This window comes from Amia ocellicauda, chromosome 4, assembly GCF_036373705.1.
Source record: "Amia ocellicauda isolate fAmiCal2 chromosome 4, fAmiCal2.hap1, whole genome shotgun sequence".
NCBI lineage: Eukaryota > Metazoa > Chordata > Actinopteri > Amiiformes > Amiidae > Amia > Amia ocellicauda.
In genome coordinates this window covers 15777887-15803344 of record NC_089853.1, presented here as the reverse complement: position 1 = coordinate 15803344, position 25458 = coordinate 15777887, and the positions used below count along the sequence as shown (strand labels likewise).

General features: G+C 41.4%; 2 protein-coding genes across 2 annotated transcripts; one reads left to right on the top strand and one right to left on the bottom strand.

Moving 5' to 3' along the window:
- Positions 1-766: 766 nt before the first annotated feature.
- ldha (lactate dehydrogenase A4) lies at positions 767-12064 on the top strand. Its single transcript, XM_066701100.1, has 8 exons — positions 767-919; positions 5709-5846; positions 6809-6926; positions 7317-7490; positions 7688-7861; positions 8396-8513; positions 10358-10481; positions 10857-12064. Exons 2-8 carry the CDS (start codon positions 5718-5720, stop codon positions 11019-11021), a joined length of 1002 nt encoding a protein of 333 aa, XP_066557197.1. The 5' UTR covers positions 767-919; positions 5709-5717; the 3' UTR covers positions 11022-12064.
- Positions 12065-13625: 1561 nt separating this feature from the next.
- LOC136747846 (tumor susceptibility gene 101 protein) lies at positions 13626-23541 on the bottom strand. Its single transcript, XM_066701099.1, has 10 exons — positions 23196-23541; positions 21972-22059; positions 21488-21553; positions 20043-20206; positions 19293-19416; positions 18741-18804; positions 18274-18368; positions 16395-16597; positions 15656-15895; positions 13626-15421 (listed from the first exon to the last, which is right to left on the bottom strand). The coding sequence occupies exons 1-10, from the start codon at positions 23238-23240 to the stop codon at positions 15332-15334; spliced, it is 1179 nt and encodes a 392-aa protein (XP_066557196.1). The 5' UTR covers positions 23241-23541; the 3' UTR covers positions 13626-15331.
- Between the last annotated feature and the right edge of the window lie 1917 nt (positions 23542-25458).

The following is a 25458-nucleotide window of genomic DNA, read 5'->3' as shown; positions in this document are numbered from 1 at the left end:
TTTTTCTGATGATATAAAATATAAAATATACAATATGTAATCATTTGTGTCAGCTGTAAAAGACAGCCAAGCTTTTGTTAATTGTATTTCCCTATAAAAGTATTCAGTGAGATTGTCAGTCCAGGGTCAGCAACAGGTGAAGCTGAGAGCTTCAGAAAGACTCCAGAAAACCTGACTACTTTTTTATGAAGTCTCTGATTATACCTAAACCAGATTTAGTCTACTACCCAAGATCTCCAAAAATTTAATGAAACAGAATTTTGCTTGCGAGATTTATGCAAACATGCAATTTGAAAAAGAAAAAATATATCAATTCTGCGAGAACCAGGGCTAAATTAATTACATTTGCATTTTAAACAGACCTTCTGCGCCTCCCACCTGTTAATGATACCCAGGGAAACTACTGCGCAGGCTTTTCTCACGACAGCATCACTAATGGGAAGTCTACTTCACCTAAATTAAAGCTGGGGTGTAATATGCACCCTTGCGGATCTTAATGAGTAAAATAACACTTTCTACTCTAAACTGCACTGAAGGTACAAGCCGGAAAAATGAAAAAAGCCATTGCGGATCTTGCTCAGTTCTTACTTCTAACCACATCAGCCAGACGTGACTTGGGTCACGATACACAAGACCCGCCCATGTCGATTCATAGCCGCGTTCGTGTAGCGCGGATATCCGCAGTTCTGCGCAGGTCTACGCTGCTCCACCAATAGGGTCGACGACATTGTGCAGATCTGCGCAGAACTGCGGACATCCGCGCTACACGAACACGACCTACATTTAAATCAGACAGCGTCAGCCTGCACGGGCCCTTTAAATAGCGCCGCTCTGCCCTCCTCGGCACTGCCGCAGAGCTGAAGCCGGATTCGTGGGGCACACAGACCACATACGCACTAGACCAACTTGCCATTAAAAGGTAAGACGAATTTGCAGATGAAAACCAAATAAACACACAATTGTTAGATCAGCATAATGTGAGCATCAGACGTGGCGCTTGTGGTGGATGTGCGGGCGTGTTGATCGCAGCCCCGCGAACAGACCCTGCGTGCGATGCGCAAGCCTACGTGATGCTCCGGCAGTGCGCAATGAGGGACCGGCCTCAAGCGGGCCAGCCCAGCGCCGTGATGGCTCCACTGCACGCCTTCCTATGGATGTACATTTTTTCATTCGTATTTTATAAAACCCAAACAAGAAATCGCAATCGTACGTTGGTGGAACCGAAGGAAGACTGATATAGCGTAGTATTACTATTTTTTAAAGCAAACCATCACCTAAAACTTTTTTAAAATTGATTGGATGCCTTTATGTTGTTGAAAGACAAGGTTGCAATGAATGGCTAGTCGCGGAATCCATGTAACGTTATGTGTACAATAAATAATGACGGCATTATTGATCTGTGCTTTTTTTTTTCTCTCTCCCTTCAGATGTGGAAAATATTTAAAATGTAATGCCGCATTGTAACCTGTGATCAAATCCAAGAAAAAGCGACTCTCGCATGCAGTTACGTCACTTCAAGCCTTAAGTTCATTAGCAGGCCAAACGCGGGTCCCATCCTCCATGACCATCGCCTGCGTGCTGTGTAATGACCGGAATGACGGCTTGAAGGCTGTCTGTGCGCCGGTACTGAGGCGCGCTGCGCGGATCATTGCGTCATCCTCGTTAAGGTCGCCTTTTGATTGACTGGCCATGGGAGCTGTGTGCTCACTCGCCCACAGTTTTAGGACCCGTTAGATTGAGTTTAAAATGTAAGCGGTTATTTCTGATTTTATGTGTGAATTATGATTGTAATTGCAGTTTCTAATCACACCTTGGATTAATTATTTCCGAAGTCGCGGTTGCATTCAATCAGTCTGTACGCAGCGGTCTTAAATTATGTACAAAATGGACATTCCAGATGACTCGGTCGCAAATTCGGCAAAATTGGTGAACCCCTTAGGACCGGTCTTAGTATAGCAAACGGGTGATGGCTACTTGCTAACAGTATTTTAGACCTTTAACATTATCTAATTGTATTCAGCTTCTGATTGCTGCAGCAATTAACCTGTAGCAGAAGTGAAAGATTTGGACCATTTAGATATTATCACTTGTCACATTAAAGCTTGTTGTTTTAGGCCTTAGGCCTACATCAAGTCTTTAGACTATCATGTTAGTTTGACCTTGGCATGAAGCATCACTTCAGTTTCCATTATATTATAAACATTAAGAGCAATTGCAGGCACCTTTAGTTTAAAATTGTCCAACATAATTAAATTATGGGGAAAATTATTGAATCATGTTAAATCATTTGGGGAGCCTGACAGTTATATCAATGTAATTAATCTTACATTGTAAATTTGTGATTTTTCCCTTCAGGTAAATGTTTAGTGCATGTAGATTGTTACCTTTTGATTAAACTTCTTAATGTAGAATGTTTTGCAAGGGAGCAGCTCTACAACTCTGTTGAATGACATATTAAACAGTCTATGCACTATCTGTTTGCTTGGGTGACTGTTTATTTGTGACCCTTATTTTTTCTTCCCATTTGACTTGCAGAAACTTGTTTTTACTTTTTGTTCTCGCTCACCCATTTACTTTTGCTCTCCCATTGGGCCCAGAAGACCCTTGTTTTGAATAAGGAAACCATATGCAAAAGGTTGCATTAACACTGTGGCTGATTACCTGTATTGTAACTGAATGTTGTAAAATGGAAGCATTCATCTGCACTGTACTGCTTGGGCTCCCAACTGTTGCAGTCTGAGCAAGTAAACAACAATCGTTTTACAGCATTGCTTCAGATGTAGGCCCTGCAGTGTGCTGGTCCATACATATCACCACAAGAAGTTTGAACCAGGATGTTCACATTGAAATGGTTGAGATACTGGCAATCCCCCTTCCTCTTCACCCTCTCCTCCTCCAGGGGAGGAGTCATTACACAAGAAGCCGTCTGACTAGTGTAAAACCGTCTGAAAGCCACAATGTTGAAAGGGAATAGCTTGTTTCAGAAAATAAAGAAAATAAAATAAGGATGTAGAATCAAGCAAATGTAAGTTGAAACTGCAAAGGGTCTGGAGGATTGTGGACTCGGTAACACTAGTCCAAGCTATTTTATGATGGGCTGCTCGGAGCTCTTTGTGGTAGATGGAAAGTTGATCCCAACTTGTCAAACTGCCAGCCTACTCTGTCAGTGTCTCTTGCAGACAGACTGCAGGGAGGTGAGGGGTTGTTTTGTGACCCTTTTTGGCTGCCCCTCTGTAATACAGGAAGCCAGTGAAAAGTGGGGCAAGCAAAGTATCAAACCACTAAGCCTCTCGTTTGCTATGTCACTTGGGCAAGGACTGGCTCAATGCCAGTGGTTGTGTGATCTCCGCTATGTTAGATCGAAGAATTCAATGACTAGACTATCAAAATGTGATCAGTCTTATCCTGTCTGCTCAACTTTTTTTTTCTCTCCTCCACCCCCCCCCTTTCAGGCTGGTTCAATTTCAACATGTCTAAAACGCCTTGTAGAGTACACTTAAATCCAATCGGAGAAGTAAAGAAATAAAGGCTTGCCAACTCCATGTTTAATTTATAACCAAGCCCTTTTCTGGATTGAAATGTTTAACCATGAACTCCAATTAATATAGTTTACCAGGGGCTATTTAATCTAGAAGAACAGTTTCTGTGAGTGTAGGTCTGTTCTACAAATCTAATTTGATCTACCTAAAACTTTAAGTCTGTAATCCTAAACATGGGGGTGTTCTGAATACAATCTCTGTTCCTAGAACTAAAATCTGAATTTAAGGTATTTCATAAATTGTAAAAAATATAGTACAAGATGTACTGAAGTAAATCTTGGACTGTTCCACTTACAGTAGAGCAGTACCTAGTTGATTTTTATAATGCAATGCAAAAGTGACCACAATCTTCAACTTCCTGTCCGAGTGCATAAGTCTACTTTTTTTACATCTGAATAGAAATTGTATAACATGAGATGCTTATGAATGTTGGTCTGTAAAAGCCTGAACCTGCAGTTCAGCTGACGATCTCCTTTGGGTGTAGCGGTAATGCATTTGTAACTTCTATTTAAAAAAAAAAAAAAGCTCCTTACACATTGTTTGAACACTGTTGTAGTATGAAGATACAATCAAGATAAATGGTTAACTTGTATCTTGGAAACCAAGCTGCATCAACACTGCAACATTTCAATTTCTCTGTTCCCTTTATTAGGTATTGCTAAAGCTGCATGGCTGTATTTGACTTCTGTATTAAATAACCTTTGAATGACACTTAAGTTAGATTACCTAAAGACTGAGCAGCCCATAACATGAAGAAAAATAACTTCCTGGTCTGTTTGCCAGTTTAGTTGCAACGTTTCAAAAGATCATTCAAATTGAACACCACACATTTCTTTTTCCACAGTTGATGTGCTTCCACTCAAGTGAACTTTGAATTACTTTTCTTTTAAGAAAAACCTGTTGATCTATAGACTCGGTCACTGATCACTTAAAATGCAGTGGACTGAACAGGAAAACGTAAGACTTAAGAGCATTTAATTGATACGGCCTTGTGAAAACCAGAAAGCTTTGTTTGGTTTGCTGGCAGAATGAACACCCTGCAGTTGGCATACATGCACATTGAGATGTGTTCAGAGTGGCACTCGAGTGGTTTGGCAAATGGTAAATTGACATTCCTCCTGAATAGGTGCTTCATTTCAGTTCTGTGCCCAATGGGGGGGGGGGGGGGAAACAACTTCTAAAACAAACATGGAAATGGTGACTGAGCATTTGATATCTTTCCAATATGACCACAGCCCCCCTGCCTGTCAGGATGACTAATGGGCACATCCTGTCATTGCTGTGGGTGGGGAAGACTTATTTTTATAAGGAGTTACCATGGTAGCAAGCAGTAGCACCATATTGTAGATGTGCGATTTAATCCAACTGACAGAGCAAGCTTACTTTCATACAGCAGCAGCAACTTAAAATATTCTACCACGTTAGGGGCGCCAAACTGTATTTTCACCTATCGGACCATTCTTTATATAATCTGTCTTTTGTAGTGTACCTCAGCTGATCAGTGTCCTCATACTGAAGTAGCTGTACACTTGTTGCATCTTAGAGCATACTTCAGAGCATCTGTTGAATTTCCACAGATGGTTTTCAGTTCCCTGTCCTTACTTTTACCTTGAACACATTTTTAATAACTTAAAATCCTAAAGAAATTGTGGTGATCTGGTATAATTAATGCTTTGACTTGGATACCAGGATCAAGTCTCTAAAGCAAGCACCTTCAACGGACTGACTTTTGATTTTTGTATTAAGATGGCAACAAAAAACGGGTTATAATGTGCAGTTTCAACTAAGAGTTAACCACTTAATGTAAAGTAACACTTTTGTTCACCTTTGTCAGCCAGTTTATCATTTTGCAACTAAAAACTAAAGTCCAGCTACTGTCCTATAGCTATGTTTCCACAGAGTCCTTGCCTATTGACAACATAAAGACCCCCAAATGGGAGTTTTGAATCCCAAATTAGTTTCTACCAGGGGCCTTGTAATCCTGCTCCTTCCTTTAGATATTGAAAATGCCCACTGTTAAAGGATCCCCCCCAATCCAGAAAATCTATACTTGACCCCCACTCACCTCTGTATTAAAGGTCAGCCTGGGATGTCCCATGGACCAGCTGGCAGCCGGCCGTGTGATGCAGTAGACTCTGGGTGTCCCTCACTTTGTTCTTCTCTCCCAAGCTCGCAGACATGGCTAATGTGAAGGAACAGCTGATTGAGCACGTGGTCAAGGATGAGCAATCCATCCCTCAGAACAAGGTGACGGTGGTCGGTGTGGGCATGGTGGGCATGGCCTGTGCCATCAGCATCCTCATGAAGGTGAGTCTGAGGGGGAGTTGGGACCTTCACGGGAGGCCTGGCTTGGCACTACAGAACAAATTGCTTCTTGCAAAACTGGTTTCCACTTGTCAAATTTTATAGTATTTTATTTTACTTCCTGTTGGATGTTTTGCCTTTTTAATGTTCATAATGCAAACTGGAGGTTGACCATTGGGGAAGTAGACATTCATTAAAAACTTTAAATCTGTGTTGGAGAGAACTACTCTGAAAGGAGGTGTGCATCTTATTCAGGGTACTTGATGTGACTGACCTTGGTAAGGTACCCCATTGGCTTGAGCACACTTTAATTTCACAGAGAAGGAGGTGGAAAACTTGACCTAATGAGTGAATTGGCTTTGAAAGAGGGCTGACGGGAATTGTTAGGAGTAAGCGTGTGTGTCAGAGGCTGGCACGCCAGGATTACAGAATACAAGCGGGGAGCCAGGCCATTGGCAGAATAGCCTTTGTTCAGAGCTCGGAGGCTCAATCAAGGCAGACAGCCATGAGCAATAGGCTGGGTGTATCCTGAATGGGTCCACTAAAAACTCAATTTTACGCTCAAGTGGGAAGATCAGAGACTAGCTTAGTTCACTTTCTAATTACATTTTTATCGAAGGAAAGTGTAATGTCCAGTTTAATTTTCAATAATTTAAAAACATTGAAGATTACAATGCAAGGACTGGTGTGTACTTGAAAGGTTTCACTTTTTAGATAAGTTGAGTTGTTGGAATTGTCACAAACCTAGAATGTTGAGGGTACTGTGCCAAAAAGACTGTTTGCAATCTTTAGGCCACCTAGAATAAATGGTTTGTCCAATTGGGCATTGCAGCTGTGGGAATCCTGGTCAAAGCTTCCTGTGACCTAGTCTAGATTTCAATGTCTGGCTTACAGAACCTGTGCTCTGGTGGAGGCTACACTCAGACCACCCCAGTTTTAACCCCCTCCTCCTTTGTGCTGTACAGGAGCTTGCCGATGAACTAGCCCTTGTGGATGTGATCGAGGACAAGCTGAAGGGTGAGATGATGGACCTGCAACATGGAGGGCTTTTCTTGCGCACTCCGAAAATCGTTGCTGATAAAGGTGAGCAGAAGGAAGTGGGGAATCCTCCGGACACTCCTGTTTTGGCTTCCTTGCCCTGGCTGATGGTTAAACCTGGGCTCAGATTTTATAATTTTTAGTTTAGACTTGCAAGGCCTTGGAATAACCAGGCTCTAGTCGTAAAGGTCTTCTCATTTGATAATGGAGATGGATTGGGTTCCATGCGCTTTATTAAAGCACTTCACGTATGAATTCCGATTTTGATCGACTTTGATTAGAACAGTGTTTTTAGTATGCACCTTGCAAAACTGTGCAAACAAATTAAGATGCAACAATATTCTGAGCACTCAATGTGGGCCTTCCGAGTCATCCAGAGAGCCTCCTTTAGTCACTGGAAAGTGATTTCTTACCTCCTTTTGTCCCTTCCCCTAGATTACAGCGTGACTGCCAACTCCAAGGTGGTCGTGGTCACTGCTGGGGCCAGGCAGCAGGAGGGAGAGAGCCGCCTCAACCTGGTTCAGCGCAACGTCAACATCTTCAAGTTCATCATCCCCAACATCGTCAAGTACAGCCCCAACTGCATCATCCTGGTGGTCTCCAACCCCGGTGAGTGGTTCGAGAGGAGAGTAGGACTAATGCCAGGAGGCAGTGTCTGTGAACTGGAAAACCTTGGTGCTGGGTAGTTAAGACTCTAGTTCCACTGCCCTGGATGAACTCTTCTCATTGTGACATCTGTGACTCGGCTCTCTTTTCCAGAAGAGGAAAATAAATAACTGAACTTGTGTTTTTCTTCATTTCCACAGTGGATATCCTGACCTATGTGGCTTGGAAGCTCAGTGGCTTCCCCAGGCACCGTGTGATTGGCAGTGGCTGCAATCTGGACTCGGCTCGCTTCCGTTACCTGATGGGGGAGAGGCTGAACCTGCACCCATCCAGCTGTCATGGCTGGGTGATTGGAGAGCATGGAGACTCCAGCGGTGAGGACCCCAGGGCTGTTTGTGTGACTGCCTGAGTACAAGGCTCTGTCAGAGTGCTTCTCCGAGAGTGCTGCCGAGTCAGGCAGGCAAAGTTTAGCTGTGAATGAGTCCATTGTGTACCTTTCTATGCAACGGTTTATAGATCTCTGCAATCTGCGGTCTAATTGTCTGCCTTCTTACCCAGTCTTGTTTGTATGACTCCCTGTGTCTGCTTTCTTCTTGCCCCTGAGTGGTCATTCAACATAGTCATGGAAGAATCTGGCCTAAACAAAATGTGGGGTGGGGTGGGGTGGGGGTGAATACATGTACATAAACTTGGATAAGAATGTACTTGTTCCAAATGCTCAGCCGTTCTAACATCCTGATCGAAGTTAAAATGGTTCATTAGGTTCATGAGAAGATTAAACCAGTGGAAGTTAAGTAAAGTGCTTAGAGAGGACCATAAGGTTCCTCCTTTTCAATCCATGGACTGTGGCTCTCAGTCATCTGTAAGTATTCTGATGTTCTCCTGCTTTGTTGCTTTCCTCTATATAGTGCCAGTGTGGAGTGGAATCAATGTGGCTGGAGTGTCTCTTCAGAAACTGAACCCTGACATGGGAACAGACCAAGACTCTGAGAACTGGAAGGATGTGCACAAGCAGGTTGTTGAGAGGTAAGGCCAGGATTGTGACCATGTGCACTTGACCTTCTACAATTGATAAACCTCTACTATACTTTCATATACAAATGTATGATGTCCTTGTTGGTTTTAGTTTTGTCCTAAACTAATGTATATGACAAAATACAACTTGCAGAAACCTAGTCTCCTGCTTTGCACATAGATTCCATATTAGCCGTTCAGATCTCTGGTTCACCTCCCCCTGCTGATCAATTAATTGAATTAACCAATTAAAAATAATGTGGTTATGAACATATAATTTTTAAATGTGTATATAGAAGAGCTAATATTTTGTATAAATTAACTTGCTCATTTACTGGAAGTGACATCCATTTAAAATGTTCACCCTTTTTAAAAAAAAAAAAAAAAAAAAAGCAATGGGTATAATTTTTAACCTGTAATATGTACATTTACTTAAAATTCAGCCAGATGTCCTTTATTTTCAAATACTGACCTTTTGTATAAATATGCTCTTTAATTACTGAATGCCTACACACTAGGATGTTCTGAATACTTAAATTAACCTCTTAAGGTCCAGTTTTAATAGAAACTATTGGAGCAAAAACCAAGCACTCTGCTTGTGACCTCTGACCTTTCCCATGTGATGGCTGGCTGTATTCTGGGCTCTCCACTTAATGCAAATTGTAATCCAAAGATGAAATGCATTTCTAACCTTGAAGCAGATCTCCCTCGCGATCAAAGTCAAGGTTGTCAATTAAACCTGGGGTGAAAGTCTTTGATCTAATTTTACAAGCTCTGGAATAGGATTTTGTGAACTGTGTATGGGGCATAAGGATGTTATTCTTGCTTTTTCCTGTAGGAAACAAGGGTACCAATGATGTATCTTGTAACTTTTTTTTTTTTTTTTTTAACCAAAATAAAATCTTAATACAGAAGGCCTCCTGGACTATTTAATATGTAATTGAATGATTTCAATGGCAAGTTACTAGAGATTCCAATTTGGGAGCTGGTTAATTGGTAAAACCCAAGCATGCATTGTTTAATGCTTCCCTGATTCCGCAGAAACTCCTATCTTCAATTTGCTTGTATTCAGGCAGGGGAGAAAATGGTCACTTGGCAACGGAGGAATGTTGGGTTAGCTGTTAGGCCATATCAGTCTGCATGTGGTCCATTAGAAAGGACTTGTTTAACCTCCAGTGAGGTTGGAGTAATCACTATAATTAGTTATGACAGAAGGATGTGTAAACTTTGATCACTTATTTCTTCAAAGAGGTGTAGATGGTATTAGAGGTCTGGATTATCCTCTATGCCCTGAAGGGACGACTAGCTATGGCATTGTTCATACAGAATTGCACTGGAATTAGGCCAATATTGCGGTCTGAAGCACTGCTATTCAAAGTCATGGTGACATTCTGCTGTTTAATCGGGTGGGGGTTTATACAGTATACTGCTAGCAGGTTTTATACAGTGCATAGTGGCACCAAGTGGGGAGGCCTGGAGATGGAGCTAGAAGCAGCATGATTTGCTATTGTTCTGAAAGGGGAATTTCCAGGGAAGTATAACTGCTTCTGCATAAAAGTGAAAGTTTTGCTGACTAGATGCCAAACTGCACTCAAGTTGCGCATTCCTGATCCCCACTAAATACACCTTGTTGAATTGATCCAAGTCTCAGATCAAGTCACAGACCATTTTAAGGTGACTGATTAAAACCTGCTGTTCTGGGAGGTTTGGTGCCTGAATAAACGAAACGAAGGACCACACAAAAACCTCCGATTTAGAACAAACTCCATGGAAACCCAGGGATAGGAGACCAACGATGTGAGGAATGGTGATGTGAAAGTTTTACTAACGCCTGCCCTCCCTCTCCCTCTCTCCAGTGCTTATGAGGTTATTAAATTGAAGGGCTACACTTCCTGGGCTATTGGGATGTCTGTGACCGACCTGGTGGAGACCCTCCTGAAGAACCTGCGCAAAGTGCACCCTGTGTCCACCATGGTCAAGGTGAGTTAAGGCTAATCTTCCCTACTGAAGGGCTGATCCTGGAGGGACCCATGTGTGTGCTGGTCTGTTTCGGTTGAGCTCTGGATTGAACCCAGTCATGGGCTTCATGGTCTGATCTGAAAGTGTAAAGTCTTAAACTGTTGGGGATCATTCGGGTAAGCAGCTGATGGGGCCGGAATGAAAACTGAGAACAGGGCCATGGTTGGGAACTGGTCTCCCAGTGTGCCCCTTGGACCCTCCAGCCCTTTTGGTGACCTTTTAATAGGTTTGTAACTTAAGACCAAAAAAAAAAAAAAAAAACTCCTTTTTGTAAAGTCTACAAATCCACTGAAATGGGTGTACCTCTTTTAAGCCCTGCTGTTCTCTCCTCCTCAGGGCATGCATGGAATCCATGATGAGGTGTTCCTGAGTGTCCCCTGTGTATTGGGCAACACTGGGCTCTCTGATATTGTGAAGATGAGCCTGAAGAAAGAGGAGGAAGATCAGCTGAGGAAGAGCGCTGACACACTGTGGGGTGTTCAGAAGGAGCTGAAGTTGTAACCACCTCTGGAGGAAAAGCTCCCTAGATTTCTACCCTCTCTCCCCACTACCCTGCAATAGCCGGCTTCTCCTGTCCCTTCACGTCTCGCAGCAAACCTCCAAATGGATGCACCATAGCAATTTAGTGTGGCTGGAGGGGGAGAGGGAAGGGGGGGGGTCCTGTCTGTAATGACTGATCGATCTCATCAGTTAACTCCAAATCCAAGGCCTTTGTAAAATGTGTGCATCTGTGTTTAGTCAGTCTTCCCTTGCACTCCTTGTAGAAATTCTATTTAAAATATTTATAGAAGAGAGAATCTTGCTTTCCATCTTGTTCTTGGGTGCAGGCTGGCTCTCATTTTGGCTCCGTTTGGTTTATTCTTCTCTATCCAACAGCCCCTCCCTCCCCATACAAAATTCATATAGCAGTATAGCACGTCTCTCTACAATCTCTGGGAGGAAAAACAATGGAACGTTTGAAGCATAAAATTAGGCCTTTGTTTGACAGGAAACCGAATGAATCGGTGTCCTTTTCCAGCCCACTTCCCATTGGAGGTTGAGAAGCAGTGATCTGACAGCCTGCAGCTTGGTTTAAATGGGGTGGATCTACTGGTATAAGAAAAATAAACCAATAAATGAAAACTAGCTACCATTCTGGCATGAGCTGTACAATATTTTCTTTAATTTTTTCAATTAAAGGTAAGATGTTGCATAAATAGAGAAGCAAAGTATTTGAGCCATTGTGAAATTGGGAGCACTTGTGGTAGGATAGGAAGCAATATTGGTGACCTGGCTTGCTAGGGCCTTGTGCATATGTATCCACTTCTAAATTTAATAATTATATATATATATATATATATATATATTTTTTTTTTTTTTTTGGGACTTCATCCAGGACATGTCTGACGCATCACTCTGTGGTAGTGGAAGGCTCAGTATTGCAGCACAGTGTTTGGTATAGTGGAACATAGTGTAAATGTGTACAACCCCCCCAAACCATGAGGCAGCTGGATGTTCCACTTGTATACACTCCACCTAATAAACTTCCAGGATAAACCCTCCTCCTCCTGGCTCACTCCTGGTATTCTTTGTTTGCTGTGGCACACTTGCATATATCTACTCCTAACAAATTAATTTAACACGGATATGGATCAATGCTATGATTTATCTCCTGATGAAGACCTGTAATGTATGGATTATATATGTAGTAATATAGAAGGGTGTGGGTACTACTTAATTTTATTTTTAACTGGCACCTCCTCAGTGTGGATGTGAATGTTTCATTTTAAAAGTTTCCACTTCATTGGCACCCTCTTAAAGGACCCAAGGTATTTTTTTTAATCTTACCTGTGAATGGGGCAAAGGTGGAGAGGATTGAAAAAGTTCATTAATCTTAAAAAAATACATGTAAACCCCTAATGAAAATGCTGATAATGCCATGGGTAGCACTACTAATAACTCCTGCTGGCCCCCTTTTACAAAATATCTAATTTAACCTGAAACAATAGTTTTAGGACGGGTCTCCAACCCTGGTCCTGGAGAGCCCCAATCCAGTTAAATGTTATAGGTCACCATAAATCACCAGTTTCTAAATATTGTGAACACATGTGATTTATTAATCAATTAAGCAAGTCAACCAAGGGAGCTATTGCTGTGAGAGGCTACAGCTAATCAGATAATTATTCCAATGGTTTCTAAATTACTGAATTTACCAAAGCTTCACTGATCAGAATGAAATACTTCCAGGTGTTTATAAATGGGTGATAGAAGTGTGACCTCCAAAACCTGCTGGATAGGGGCACTCCAGGACCAGGGTTGGAGACCCCTGTTTTAAGATCTGATTAAAACTTTACCATCGCATGCAACAGAATAAGTTTTAGTGCCAACCTTCTGATTTGAAAAAGATTCGATTAGAATTGCAATGAAGGATAAATGCTTACCTCATCTGGGTCTTGGTACCAGAGTTTCATAAAAATAAATCCTTGTAAAACATCTCTCCAGCCAATGAGTACCTTAGAGACAAAATATACTGCCATTCAAATGGAGTATCTAACATCTCAATAAGATGATTTCTGGTATGAACACTGCTTTGTAAATTACACTTTGGTGCAATCGTCCCGTCCTGGGTGTATTCCTGCCTTGCGCCCCAAGGCCTGCCGGGATCGGCTCCGGCTTCCCCGCGACCCTCACCAGGATAAGCGATTTTGAAGATGGATGGATGGATGGACTTTGGCGCAATCACAGAAGGTCCTTAAGATCTGCGATATGTATTTTTACATTTTAAAGTGCAATTCAGGTTAGTCATGTATTTGTGTGGGCTAGTCAGGTTCCAATACAGAATAACAGGACAACACATTGGAAAGCTACAGAATGGTACTACCATCAGATCCCATTTTAAAGATGTGTTTTAATGCAAGCGTTTAACATGTCTATTTGCACCGATCCATAAGTGTATATTTTTCACTTCTATATTTACCTAGTATTTGTTTGATTGTCCCATACGACTTACTTAAATTGTCATATTTATTTTATTAACATTTCAGCTCAAGGCTCTATCTTGAACCTGCAATACCAGACTTCCTGCAGTGTGATGTTCATTAAAACAAGAATCAAACCAACTGGAAATGCAATTTATTTTTTATTTCTAAACAAAATACCCATACCACCAATGCTCAAGTTTACATGTCAATCAAAGTGCATTTAGTAAAATCTAAGTTTAATTAGAAAGTAAAAAACAATAAAAACTATCTACCATTTTCACTTGATATAACTTCTCCTTCAGCAAGGTGTATTTGATATCTTCATGTTTTTCTATAACAATCAGGCTTAGATGCCCAGCAAAATGTGAGCTTTTTATTTTTTCCCCACCAAGATTTTGAAAGAATCAGAAATGAATTGCATAAAGGCTGGGGCTGAAAAAGGGATTGAAATTAAATAGAACAGCAACAAACAAACAAAAAGACTATACATGCATGTGTGTATATATATATCAGATGTTTTTAAGACCAAAGTTTCTATACTTTGATTTTCTATAAATATATTTTCCAGCTGATGTGCAATAATATGTTTATTATAAATCATCTGAAGATGGGGAAAAAAAAAAATGGAGGAACAGTACACACTGTTGCTCGCAAAGAGGGGGGAAAAATAGATTAATCTATCAAAATGCATAAGTATTGTCAGACCACCAGGGGAAGTTGTCATGATCAGGAGGGTTGATGGAAAATAATCACACATATATATAAATAAAAGTCTGCCAGGAGTCCGCATGAGAGAACGGAGGAAAGTCCTTAAAACCAGGGTGCAAACGTATAATACTAGCATGGGTGCTCAGAACACACAGAATCCCAGACCAAAGGATGAAATAAACAGGAAAACACAGAACGAGAGGGAATACAATGTACAACTGTCCATCCATCTCACCCATGGGAAGAACTAGTAATTCAATACAGATAACACTACAAAGTCTGTTCCAAAGGTTATGTGTCTGCTTGTCAATTTATCATGATGCTGTTGTCTTCATGAGAATATTTGCATCCTGGCACCCAATCCATGCGCTGTGGAAATATAGATGTACACAAATACTATAAAACCTGTATGATCAGGACAAGATTTCCTGCACCAGTAATGAAGTGTCCCTCAGGTAATGTGCTACGCAGACGCAGGTGAAAGGCACAATCAGAACTGTGATATTTTTGGAGAACAGGCTTGTGCCACAGCTTAATGGATTTCATGGTGTGTGCCCACGTATCTACCATCACAACAATGCACCCTGTTGCAAAGTGTTATGGGAAGAGCAGCAGTACAGACTGCAGGTGCTGACATACGGCTCTGCCCCGGACTGTGGGAGGAATGGCTCAGGATCCAGAAGGACCACACTGCTCTACACCCTATGAAATACACTGCTAACAGCCTCATCTCGTACTTTGTCTCTCGGCCCACTTCTTTCGGTAATGTATTAATTTGGTCTCCTTGAAATGGCTCGCACAGCCTCTTCTGTGCAGTGAAGAAATAAAGCTTTCATTTCATGCATTATGCAGAATGCTGCAGTTTGTTAACTGCAGTTTACTCCTTAGTGTTTGCCCTATTGGGGAGACAGAATGGAAACTAAAACGTGATGGAGAGAATGCTACACAATCTAGGCAGGTCAATATGCAGAGAAAACAAGGAGGAGGGGGCTGCTGCAGACATTTGATCTGATCTTATTTGAGAGGACAGGGAAAGAGACCAATAACCATAAGTATGGGGGGAGGGGGGGATTTTGTAGGCTACTTCAAAAGAGTATTGGTGTGCATCATTGTAGAGTCAACGTCAGCGGAGGTCGGCAGAGGTCAGTAGAGGTCGCTGAGGCCGGCAGTCTTCCTAGCTTTCTGCATCAGCGCTCTGAGCTGGAACTGTTTGCGAGACAGCAAGCGCACATGCTGGAAACGACAGAGACAGAGAGGCATTAGGGACAATAGCACACTATAAAGCACAGGCTTGATTCTAATGCTACAGACAAGAATACATTAATGGAGGGTCAATGTTTTCTTTTATATGGGTGTACCTTTTACCCATTTTTCATTATGATTAAATTTTATTGTATGATTAAATTGTTGGATCCAAACTAGACCAGTCACATGCACTCAAATCAAGAGATCTCTGAGAGGCGGTACCTTGAGGAAGACCTCCAGATCGATGACACCCCGCCGCAGAGCCTCCCCCAGGTAGAAGATCGTGTCTTCGATGGCGTTCTCCTCGGCGTAAAGGTTCAGGATCTGTTTGTACAGGGGCGCCGTGGGCACGATGACGTCATCGATGTCGTTGTTTTCTGACTGGCTCTCCATCTTCTCCAGGGCGGCGCTCAGTTCCTCGTCCTTTTTCTTCAACAGGTCTATGTTGCGATCGACATCCGCCTGATCCAAACGGAAACACGTGCCCTGGTTACTCCTTAGCCTCTTAAAATAGTTATGGACCAAATGTCTCCTTACAGAGCATGTCTCAACATAGAGCCTTGGTCCTTTGCTTTAGCTGTCTGAAATATTTCACTAACACCCCATTAGCAAGCTAAATTATTTTTAAAAATAAAAAAGGACATTAGTCAGATAGGTACAACACCTGCACAAGCAGTGATCTTTTTCATTCAATGCCATGCTTGCATATTATGCAGTAGACTTGCAAACCCAACTGGTGGCTTGATTGGACATCGTCAAAACGTCAGCTTGGCAGGCCTCAAGTGGTCTAGAGCATGGTGACTCCACTTGTTCAGGGACTCCAAGCCCCTTTTAAGAGGGAGAATATGTCACTGAACCAGGCGGTCGGCTGTCTGGACCTCAGCATGGTCTCCCAGATGATCCTTGTGATCTTGCAGGACATGCTGCCCTGGCAGTGTGCGAAAGGGGAACAGAGACTCACCACTTCTTGGTCCAGGCGTGAGACCATCTCCTCCAGCTTCTGGTGGCCTTTCTTCAGGTCCTCCTCAGTGCGCTTCAGGGCATCCAGCTCAGCCTGCGCCCGGTCCATCTCTTCCTTCATCCTCCAGCGCAGCTTGTCGCTCACGGCCGAGATGAGGGAGGCACGGATGGTGTCCTCCCCAATGGTACCATCCCGGCTGGGACCTAGAAGATCGAAACAGAAGGGCCCCTATAAGATATTAACCCCTGACCAGCGTGGACACTTCCCCGGGGTAGAACAGCCGGGCTCTGACTTCTAGCTACACAGTTCAATGGGTTGTTCAGCTCACTAAACAATCTAACTGTGAGATGCCAAAATAAAGCAACTTCTGCTTGGCGAGAAAGGGCCACACTGTGTAGAATTAAGAATTATATACAAGAATAAAAACAATGGAGAGGTTTACATTGTGCAGGTTGTACTTGCTTGCCAGTTGAACATTTAACTGAATATAATTCCACTTTGCCCTGAAGCTGTATCAGATTAATGTTAGGATAAATGTTAGAGTGAATAATATCAGGAGATATTTAAGCACTGATTACTATTGCTTGATTTCAAGGAAATGACCCAAAGAGCCTTGAAAGCCACTAGGCGTTTCTTAGCTCGATCAGAAAGAGACCCAGGCTCTCCGATCTACCCAGGTCAGATCTACTGAGTCAGCACACAGCAAGAGGCCAGTGTGAATGTCAGGGTTAATCTGGGCTGCAGACTCCAAGCTCTTTATGGAAGCTTATCCTTCTGTCTTCTCCTCCTGGCCTAAATATAACCTGCAGGAGTAGAGAGCAAGTGCCAGAACTCCCAGCTCCTATTGACCTTTAATACAGCAGCTCGGGTTACAGTCATGATCTTCGGAGCAGCGCCCAGCCCAAGACTTGGAGAGCAGCAAGAGGCACAATAGCAGTTACAGTAGCGATCAGAAGGGTAAGGGTTAGGGTTAGGCCGAGCCAAAGCACAGAGCAGATGCCTTGATAGGTCACAAGAACACCTGGGGTTACTAAATCAGTCTGAAGACATTTATTTCTACAACTCGATGGCACCAGTTGTTCAGACAAACAGAAACACACACTCTGAAACTGTTATCAATTGCATTCTGTACCAGTACAGCTTACTCTGGAGGAATACCTGCTTACTTTTGGCAAAAGAAAAACTTACATGACTAAGAGGCTTTGACAACAGGCAAAAGAAAATGCAGATTCATTATTCAGTAGCAGTGGTAGAATGACCTGTGGCTAATATTTGAGTACATTTCCATTTCTCTTTAGATTCACAGTTGAATCTTGTTTATGTATTCTTCCTTTAACAGTAAAAGATAAAGCAGACATATGACATCTCACTTCTTATAGACAAAATGAAAAACTCATACGTTTGCAAAGAACTGAACTGAACTGAACTGAACCCCTGATTTGAAAGGCTGAGCAAAATCAATTACTTGCATGCTGTGAACAAATAACATTAAATACAGAATATCCAGGTTAAAGCTCTATTTGTTGTTGAATTCAGGGTGGGAGGCCTAATTATAGTGACATCTTGTGGTCAGAACATATAAGGGAGCAGATTAAAGTCAATGCTGGCATCAAATGAACAATGACTAAAACCTAATACTCTGATGTATACAATATGAAGAACAGCTCTGAAAGATTTTACACAGTTGCAGTGTCATTCATATTGTCTACTGCCTTGTTTTTGTAGATTATCCACATAACCCTTTCTGTTCAGATTGTTACACCCTTACATACATATATATATATTTTGGTCCTGGCATGGGACTTAATTGGAGGACATAAGCTGAAGGGTGACAGCTGTGATCACTTGAAAGTAAAACCCAGCCCTTCAGGTAGCTTACCAACAGTAGTGACTGGTGGCTGGGCATTGTAATGTGGAGTGCTGCCCGCTGGAGGGTATGAGTTTCCACTGGGGTACTGGTAGTTGGGGTATCCGCTGGAGGGAGAAGAACAGCTCATTGATGAAGCATGAAATGGTTTTCCAAGACTGTTCACAGTGACTGCAGCAAGGCTGTTCCTGGACAGTTGTTATCTTTCAGGTTGCACAAGCTACCGGCGTGGCGATGAGCCAGAACAGCAAAAATACACGCATTTATAATATTATAATTTTAATATCACGTGTCAGACTGAGGAGATGGGTAATTTGCAGGGAACATCCAGCACCTGTGAAAGGGCTCTGAAGGCTATTCTGTTCTTATTCCCATCCCAGGGATGAGGGGGACTTATTTTGAGGTATTGACGCAAATATGCATTAATGGAACAGCTGGTACATTCCAGCAGTTTGGCATTCCATATACAAATGCCTTACCTGGGGTTAGTAGAATGACTGGAGCCGTATGGAGACCCTGCTGGCATACCAGGCATGTAGGAAGCTGTGAGTGAGAAATCAGTTTTATTCAATCTGTACGGGGTCCTGAGCTTCTCACAGTGAATCACAGACATCAAGTGACATCTAGTGTCAAGGAAGTGAATCCTTTGAAACACCAGAAAATTATTACAATTCATATGGTTATTCAATGAAGGGGTGCAAATGAAAAGCCTTACACACAAAATGTTATCGTAAATAATAAATATATATTACATATCTCAATATATATTTACCTCCAAGAAATTAATAAAAGTAACCAACTTATTTTTGGAAGCAAATGAGTCGTGCACCAATACTTCTTCTCTGCTGACTAATGCTTTTGACAAGGCAGTCATTCTGGACGTCACGCCCAGAGAGGGGCAAGGAGAAGAAGGGATCATGTCTGTTGATGGCTCGTGGGCAGGACATAGCAGAGTGAAGACAGAGCAAGAAGCGAAGAGGATATGGTGCCAGATCATGTTTTGCAAACTCCCAGGTAGAAGGAGCACTTACGGTTAGGTGGACCTGTGGCCTGGTATGGGTAGGAGGTCTGTGTTGTGGGTCGAGAAAACACAGGGGGCTCCTCTCCAAACACCACGATCATCACCTGGATCAGACCGTACAGGTCTGACTGGGGCTGGCACAGGAATAAAATTAACAGCACATTAGTGAAAGTGCAGCAGGGAAAATCGCCTCAAAATCCACCTCTGGCCTAAGCAACACATTAAGGAGTGTGGATGATGGCACCATTTAGCCAATTTAGAAATAACTTAGTTTCTTTGTTTAGTGTTTGGGCTTGCACTGTCAGATACATGTTGTACATCAAGTCTTGTAAAAACAGCTTGATATTCTGCCAATGTATTGCAGCCCACCTCAGAGCACCTGTTTAGTTAAAGCAAATGCAAACAGGTCATGTTTTAACATGGTCCCCAAATGTACTGATACAAGGCTGATAAAAATATGCTTGTGTGACACGCACTCACCACCACGACTTTAAGGCATCGTGCCACTGTGAGCATCAGATACCTACAAATAGATCTGCATTTAAACAGTAAATATGCCTTTCTTACTTATAATAGAAGATCTCAAACAGCCATTACTTTCCTAATAAATGTCAACAATGGGCACAGATTACAGAGAAAACCAACTGAAAGCTTTTCAGTATGCAATTTGTGTTTTGGCGTTTGCCATGTGTGCAGGCTAGACACAATGCACATGTTTCATAATTATAAACATTACTATCTCTCTTGAGAGAAAACTCACGTGTTTCCATTCATGTAGGTAGGGGAGATAGATCTTGCCATTGGCGTCGATGTGTTTCCCGGTTTTGATCATCATTGCGCTGGTGGGCTTCACAAAGCAGATAGGAGGGTTATAAGGGTAGGTGTCCAGGAGCCACAGGCACACTGGGATGTTGTAGACATTTCCTAGAAGCAAGGGAAACAAGTACAAATGTGCTTTTCACAACTTCCTCCAAACAGTCACCGAGCCAACATTACTGTGGTATTTTGAATATAATGGAGAAACATCATGTGGCATTAAACTGTCATCCGCACAGAACTGTTCTCGCAGGGCTGAGGTTTTGTATATGGGACTTATCATTATCATTCCCCTGCTCCCAAAATAAAACCCTTTCAACGACTTATTAAAATATGATTGATATACATTTATTTACTTGCACCTCATTTCATGTACCTATAATTAGTCTCCAACCAGAAGCAACATTTTAGCTGTGATACATAATATAGTTTGAGGTAGCAGTAAAGTCTGCAAAGTACTAAACAATAAAAATCATATTGTCTGCTGTAAATGGCCTTGAGATGTTGCATCATGCATCATATCAATATCCAGGAGGGGCCAGCACGGGCCCTACGACCATCACACGATTGATGGTGTAAAATGTTTTATGGTCTATTATACATTTTTGTATAAAATGTTACATAAATAAATAAGCAATGGCATGAAACTTCTGGTCTTCAAAGAAGAAAAGCCAGCAAGTTTAATATGTCTCTATAAGGGTAAATGTGTTGAAATTAGTTGAATTAACTTATGATATCAACTGCAGTTCAACCAATAAAAACCTCTGCAGGTTGACTCCTACACTCCAGAGAGTGCTGGTTCCAGTCTGCACTATGGCACCAACACCACCAAACTGGCTAATACTGCTGGAGTGCAGTGGCCTTAAAGATTTCCTTGCCATGTCACACAACAGATATCTCTGTAGTTTAGTGGGCAATGTGATTAGTAATAGTGAGAACATCATCAGTGGTCCTCTCGATGCCACATGGTATGTTAAGCACAGCAGTCACTTTGTTGAGCTGAGTAACAAATACAGCTTTCAAACTGGGAGGAAATAATTTTCATAAAAAATTAAAGGGGGGGAAGAAAGTGCATCACTGAAATGCAAAAGAAAAAAAGGTTGCACACCCACAACCATTTTAGATGATTCTCTTATTTTATATGCATGTGTACTGGAAGAGCTTATTAAAATTTACTTTGCAAAATGTTAAAAGATTTTGTGATGAAGAATTTCCATTACCTCCTATTGTGTTTATTTTAGAGAAACACTGGTCAACAGCAATGGATGAAATCACAAACAGTAAGCCATCACATTCTGTAGAAAAAGACAGCAGTTATGTGGCTCTATGGTAAAGGAGTAGGCCACACATTCCAGTATTGTAGTATTAGAATAAAGGAGTCATTGTTACCTCTGTAGCTAACTGGCACGGTTCCTGTGAGACTCATGAGATCTCTGGTAGAGCCATCATTGAACACTGCAGGAGGAAAACAATAGAAACACTTACCAAGATCTCAAGAAGCCCTGAAGAGAGAATTCTCCAGATCAAACTGTGAGTATTAAATATAATGACAATAATAATAGTAAACAAAATATTTATTCCTATAGCTGTTTTCCGAATCAGTGCAGCTCAAAGCACTTCACATACATACATACATACATACATAAAAATACAGGATTCATAACAAAATATAAGCACATTAACCACATTTTGGTGCTGTTATTAATGATTAAGGATGTGCTTCACATATGTTGACTGTTTCCCATGGATTTCAGTTGGAGATTTTGATTGTGTGCTCTCATAAACACCTCCTCCTGCAGTAAGCCATTCGCAGTGCACCTCACACATTCTGTATTGTGTTTGCTTCTTTGCAAGGCAAAGTGTCTCTGCTTACCATAAGCATCCATTACAGGCTTCAGGTCCTTGTACTGGGAGATGACATTGGTGATTTCCCGGACGGTCAAGTCCCTGTATTTGTATTGCTAAGGAAAGACAAAGACTTTAAAGCAACTACAGAAAAAAATCCCACCATGTAATTATCAACATTCACTTTTTCAATATTGCACTCATCTCAGCTGTAACTGGCATTCAATTTTAGGAGTGCAATATCAGCAGCATCAGATATGGACCTAGATATATTTTTCTTTCATTAAATGAGTTTCACTAAAGCCAAGCCATTGAGAACAGCTACACTACCTGCCACAAAGCAGACCACATTCATGCAGCGGCAATCTTTAAAAGCAAAGCCTGTCGAGGTTAGGCAGTGTGTCCAATGATGGAAGACATAAATGAAGAAGACCTTTCAACAGAAGCCCATTTTAAAATGCAATGGTTATAAGCAGACCTTAAATTGATAAAAAGGTTGATTATAAGGGTTCCAATGATGTGATATTGTCATTTCACTGCCCCACTAGGTTCCTTTGAACTTACATCTTGATAACATGTAATTTCGTAAAATATACACCTAGCAACTATTTTAAAAACGATGTTTAGGCATCTAAAATATAGGTAACAACTTGCTCCAATGATCATACCTTGGCTCAATCAATATAAGAATTATAAATACGCATACAATTAAACACTGAAATTCCTGGGTACATACATCTGGAACTATAGCTGCTTGTGACTAAGATTATGGACCAGATCAATTACAGTTCATTCTCAGCATGGCTAACAAAGATTCGTAGTGTGTCTATGGAGCCGAAGTCTAGTGGAACTATGACGCAATTGTCAAACTACAGAGAAATTCAAGCACACCCTTTCTGTGCCTCCTTTATTATCTGGATAGTCGTCCCTCCTAGGTTTCCTACATGTTACCTTTTCAGATTCACCCAATCACAAACTGCTGTTCCATTTACCCCTTCCTTTACGTATCGTCAAACTTGTGAACGATTCAATCATCAACACTGATTTTGTGCTTGACAGGACACACACAACGAATACAAAATATAGGATGACATTACGTGGCTCTTAATACCGTGTGTGGCTAAATGAATAACACACAGAGGAATGTAACCTGAGACACAATGAACTGACGTGATCGAAACCAGCAGGTAAGACACGAAACCCAAATACAGAGGACAGGAACACGCAGTACGGTTCGTGAATGTATACTTACTTTGGAGAGCATTTTTTTCAGACTGCTCTCAACGACAACAGCCATGGCTACAGATGGGGAAGTCTTGCGCCAGGGAGAAGAAGAAGAAGATGATGATGATGATGTAGTTGATAATGCTTTCTTCAGCTGCAGTTAAGTTAATTTTAGGGCCCCAACCGCTCAGTCAGTCTTTTCCCCAGGCAAGTGCAGTGGTGTCGATATAATACGAATATAAAAGTAATTCTTACGGGGGGTTATGTGTAAGGATTCAATCTCTCCTCCCGACTTCCAGACCTATTTACAAATAAAACTGCGGCTGTGCTCCTCTGCAGTCCCGCCACAACAGGAAGTCAACACAGATTAAAAGCTTCCGTCACAAGACAAAACTGCTTCCGGTCATGTGATGAGGCGTGAGGACTTTCCCCCTTGTCATGTGAACAGGGTGAGTTTTTAACAGGGTCTCAAAAATGTAAGACCAATTAATATGATGATGATGATAAACAAGCTACTACAATTATAATAATGATGTATAGCAGACGTAATTGGAAAAGAAAACATTAAGGACTGATAGTTTAATTGTGGGCTGCATTGATTGAGATACAAATAATGCATACATTACTTAATTACTAATACGTTTATATATATATATATATATATATATATATATATATATATATATATATATATATTTAACAGGCAAACTTAACAGGATTGATTGTGCATTTTACAACTTATATAGTGATAGCAATAGGCTTTCACGAACTACGGAGCGAATTTCGAGCCAAAATAGTGAACGGACTGTACGAATGGCAATGTCGGGATCAGTCACTAGTCACACGGAAACAGCTGCGTGTATTTACACGAGACTATGATCATTATAGTCCAGAGCTGCCACCTTTGACAAACAAAAGAAAGGGACGCGGGGGGAGGCAGAGTCAAGCATGGGGGGTCTGGGGGCATGCCCCCCGGGGAGATGATTGGCCATATCTGGTGACTTCTGAGAACACAGTCCTGACAAAAGTAAATATGAGGTCAGAAAGTATTACAGTTGAACAGATGTCTTTTCTTTTTTGCCTTAGATTGTAATGTTTCATTAGTAAAAATCTTTATTCCTGCTCATTGTTGGGATTAAAAACTTAAAAACTCACATATTGATCAAATTCATTACAACTCTTTGTTTGTGTATAATATTTACACTGGATTCCAATATACATTTAATGTGTGTTTTGATGTAAAACACATCTATGTATTATTATGTAATTCCTTGCCTGATGTGCACTTACAAATGCATGGAGCACATGGAAATTGTGTTATAATGTATACATACACCACTAAAACATGCATGTTGTTTTATTGATTAGCTGACAAACTTTGCCATATGTACCATGAAATCCGCAAGATCATGCCCTTGAGGCAGTTCACTCCTCCTGGTTAGGGGGCGCTCGCACATGCAGTGTACCTGGTCTGTGGAGACGCTCACGTCTTTGTCACAGCGCTCCTCGATTGTTTTGCAGCCGCGGCTGCTTCTGCGCAGTCGCTCTTGAGAAGCTGCGCAGCTGTGCAGGGTTTGTAGCCTGTTGCCGTGTCGCGTTTTTTATTTTATTTTATTTTATTTATTTTTTAAACTCTTCTGCGTGTTCAGAGGAAAAGTGCGGTTTGTGTTGAAAGGTTTCTTCTTTAAAGCACAAAGGGCTGTTTGCATTCCGTCTTTCCACCCGTCTCCTCAGTCTTTAGTAAAATACTGTTTTTATTGGTAGAGTATTTTACATATTCGAAATAAAAACATTCACATTTTTAATTCTAATGATTGCATTTAAAAAAAAAACTCAAAAATGGTCTAAACATTACAATTCTTAAATAAATCATAATCAGAACAATAAACAATCCCAAAAACAAACAAATACATCAATTCATCAATATAAAAATGGCAATTCAAAACAAAACTGATGCATTGTAAAAGAACGGTGAATGCATTAGACAAAGTAAAGAACATGAAAACCATGTAAGGAACTAAACAAAACAAAACCATGTAGTGCATTTTTTTAAGGGGGAAGGGCCAATGCATCAGACAAATCAAACAAAACTACCAAACAATCAAAACAATAACAAATCATCAAGTGCATTCATAAACTACGGTGGCCCTTAAGTGGAAAACACCAATCCAAAAAGAAAACCGCAACTGCAAAAAGAGAAACACATGCAAAAACAAAAAGCACAACGCAAGTGCAAAAGGAAGAACACAATTTCAAAAAGAAAAATGGGGGTGGACTCCCCACACCTCACT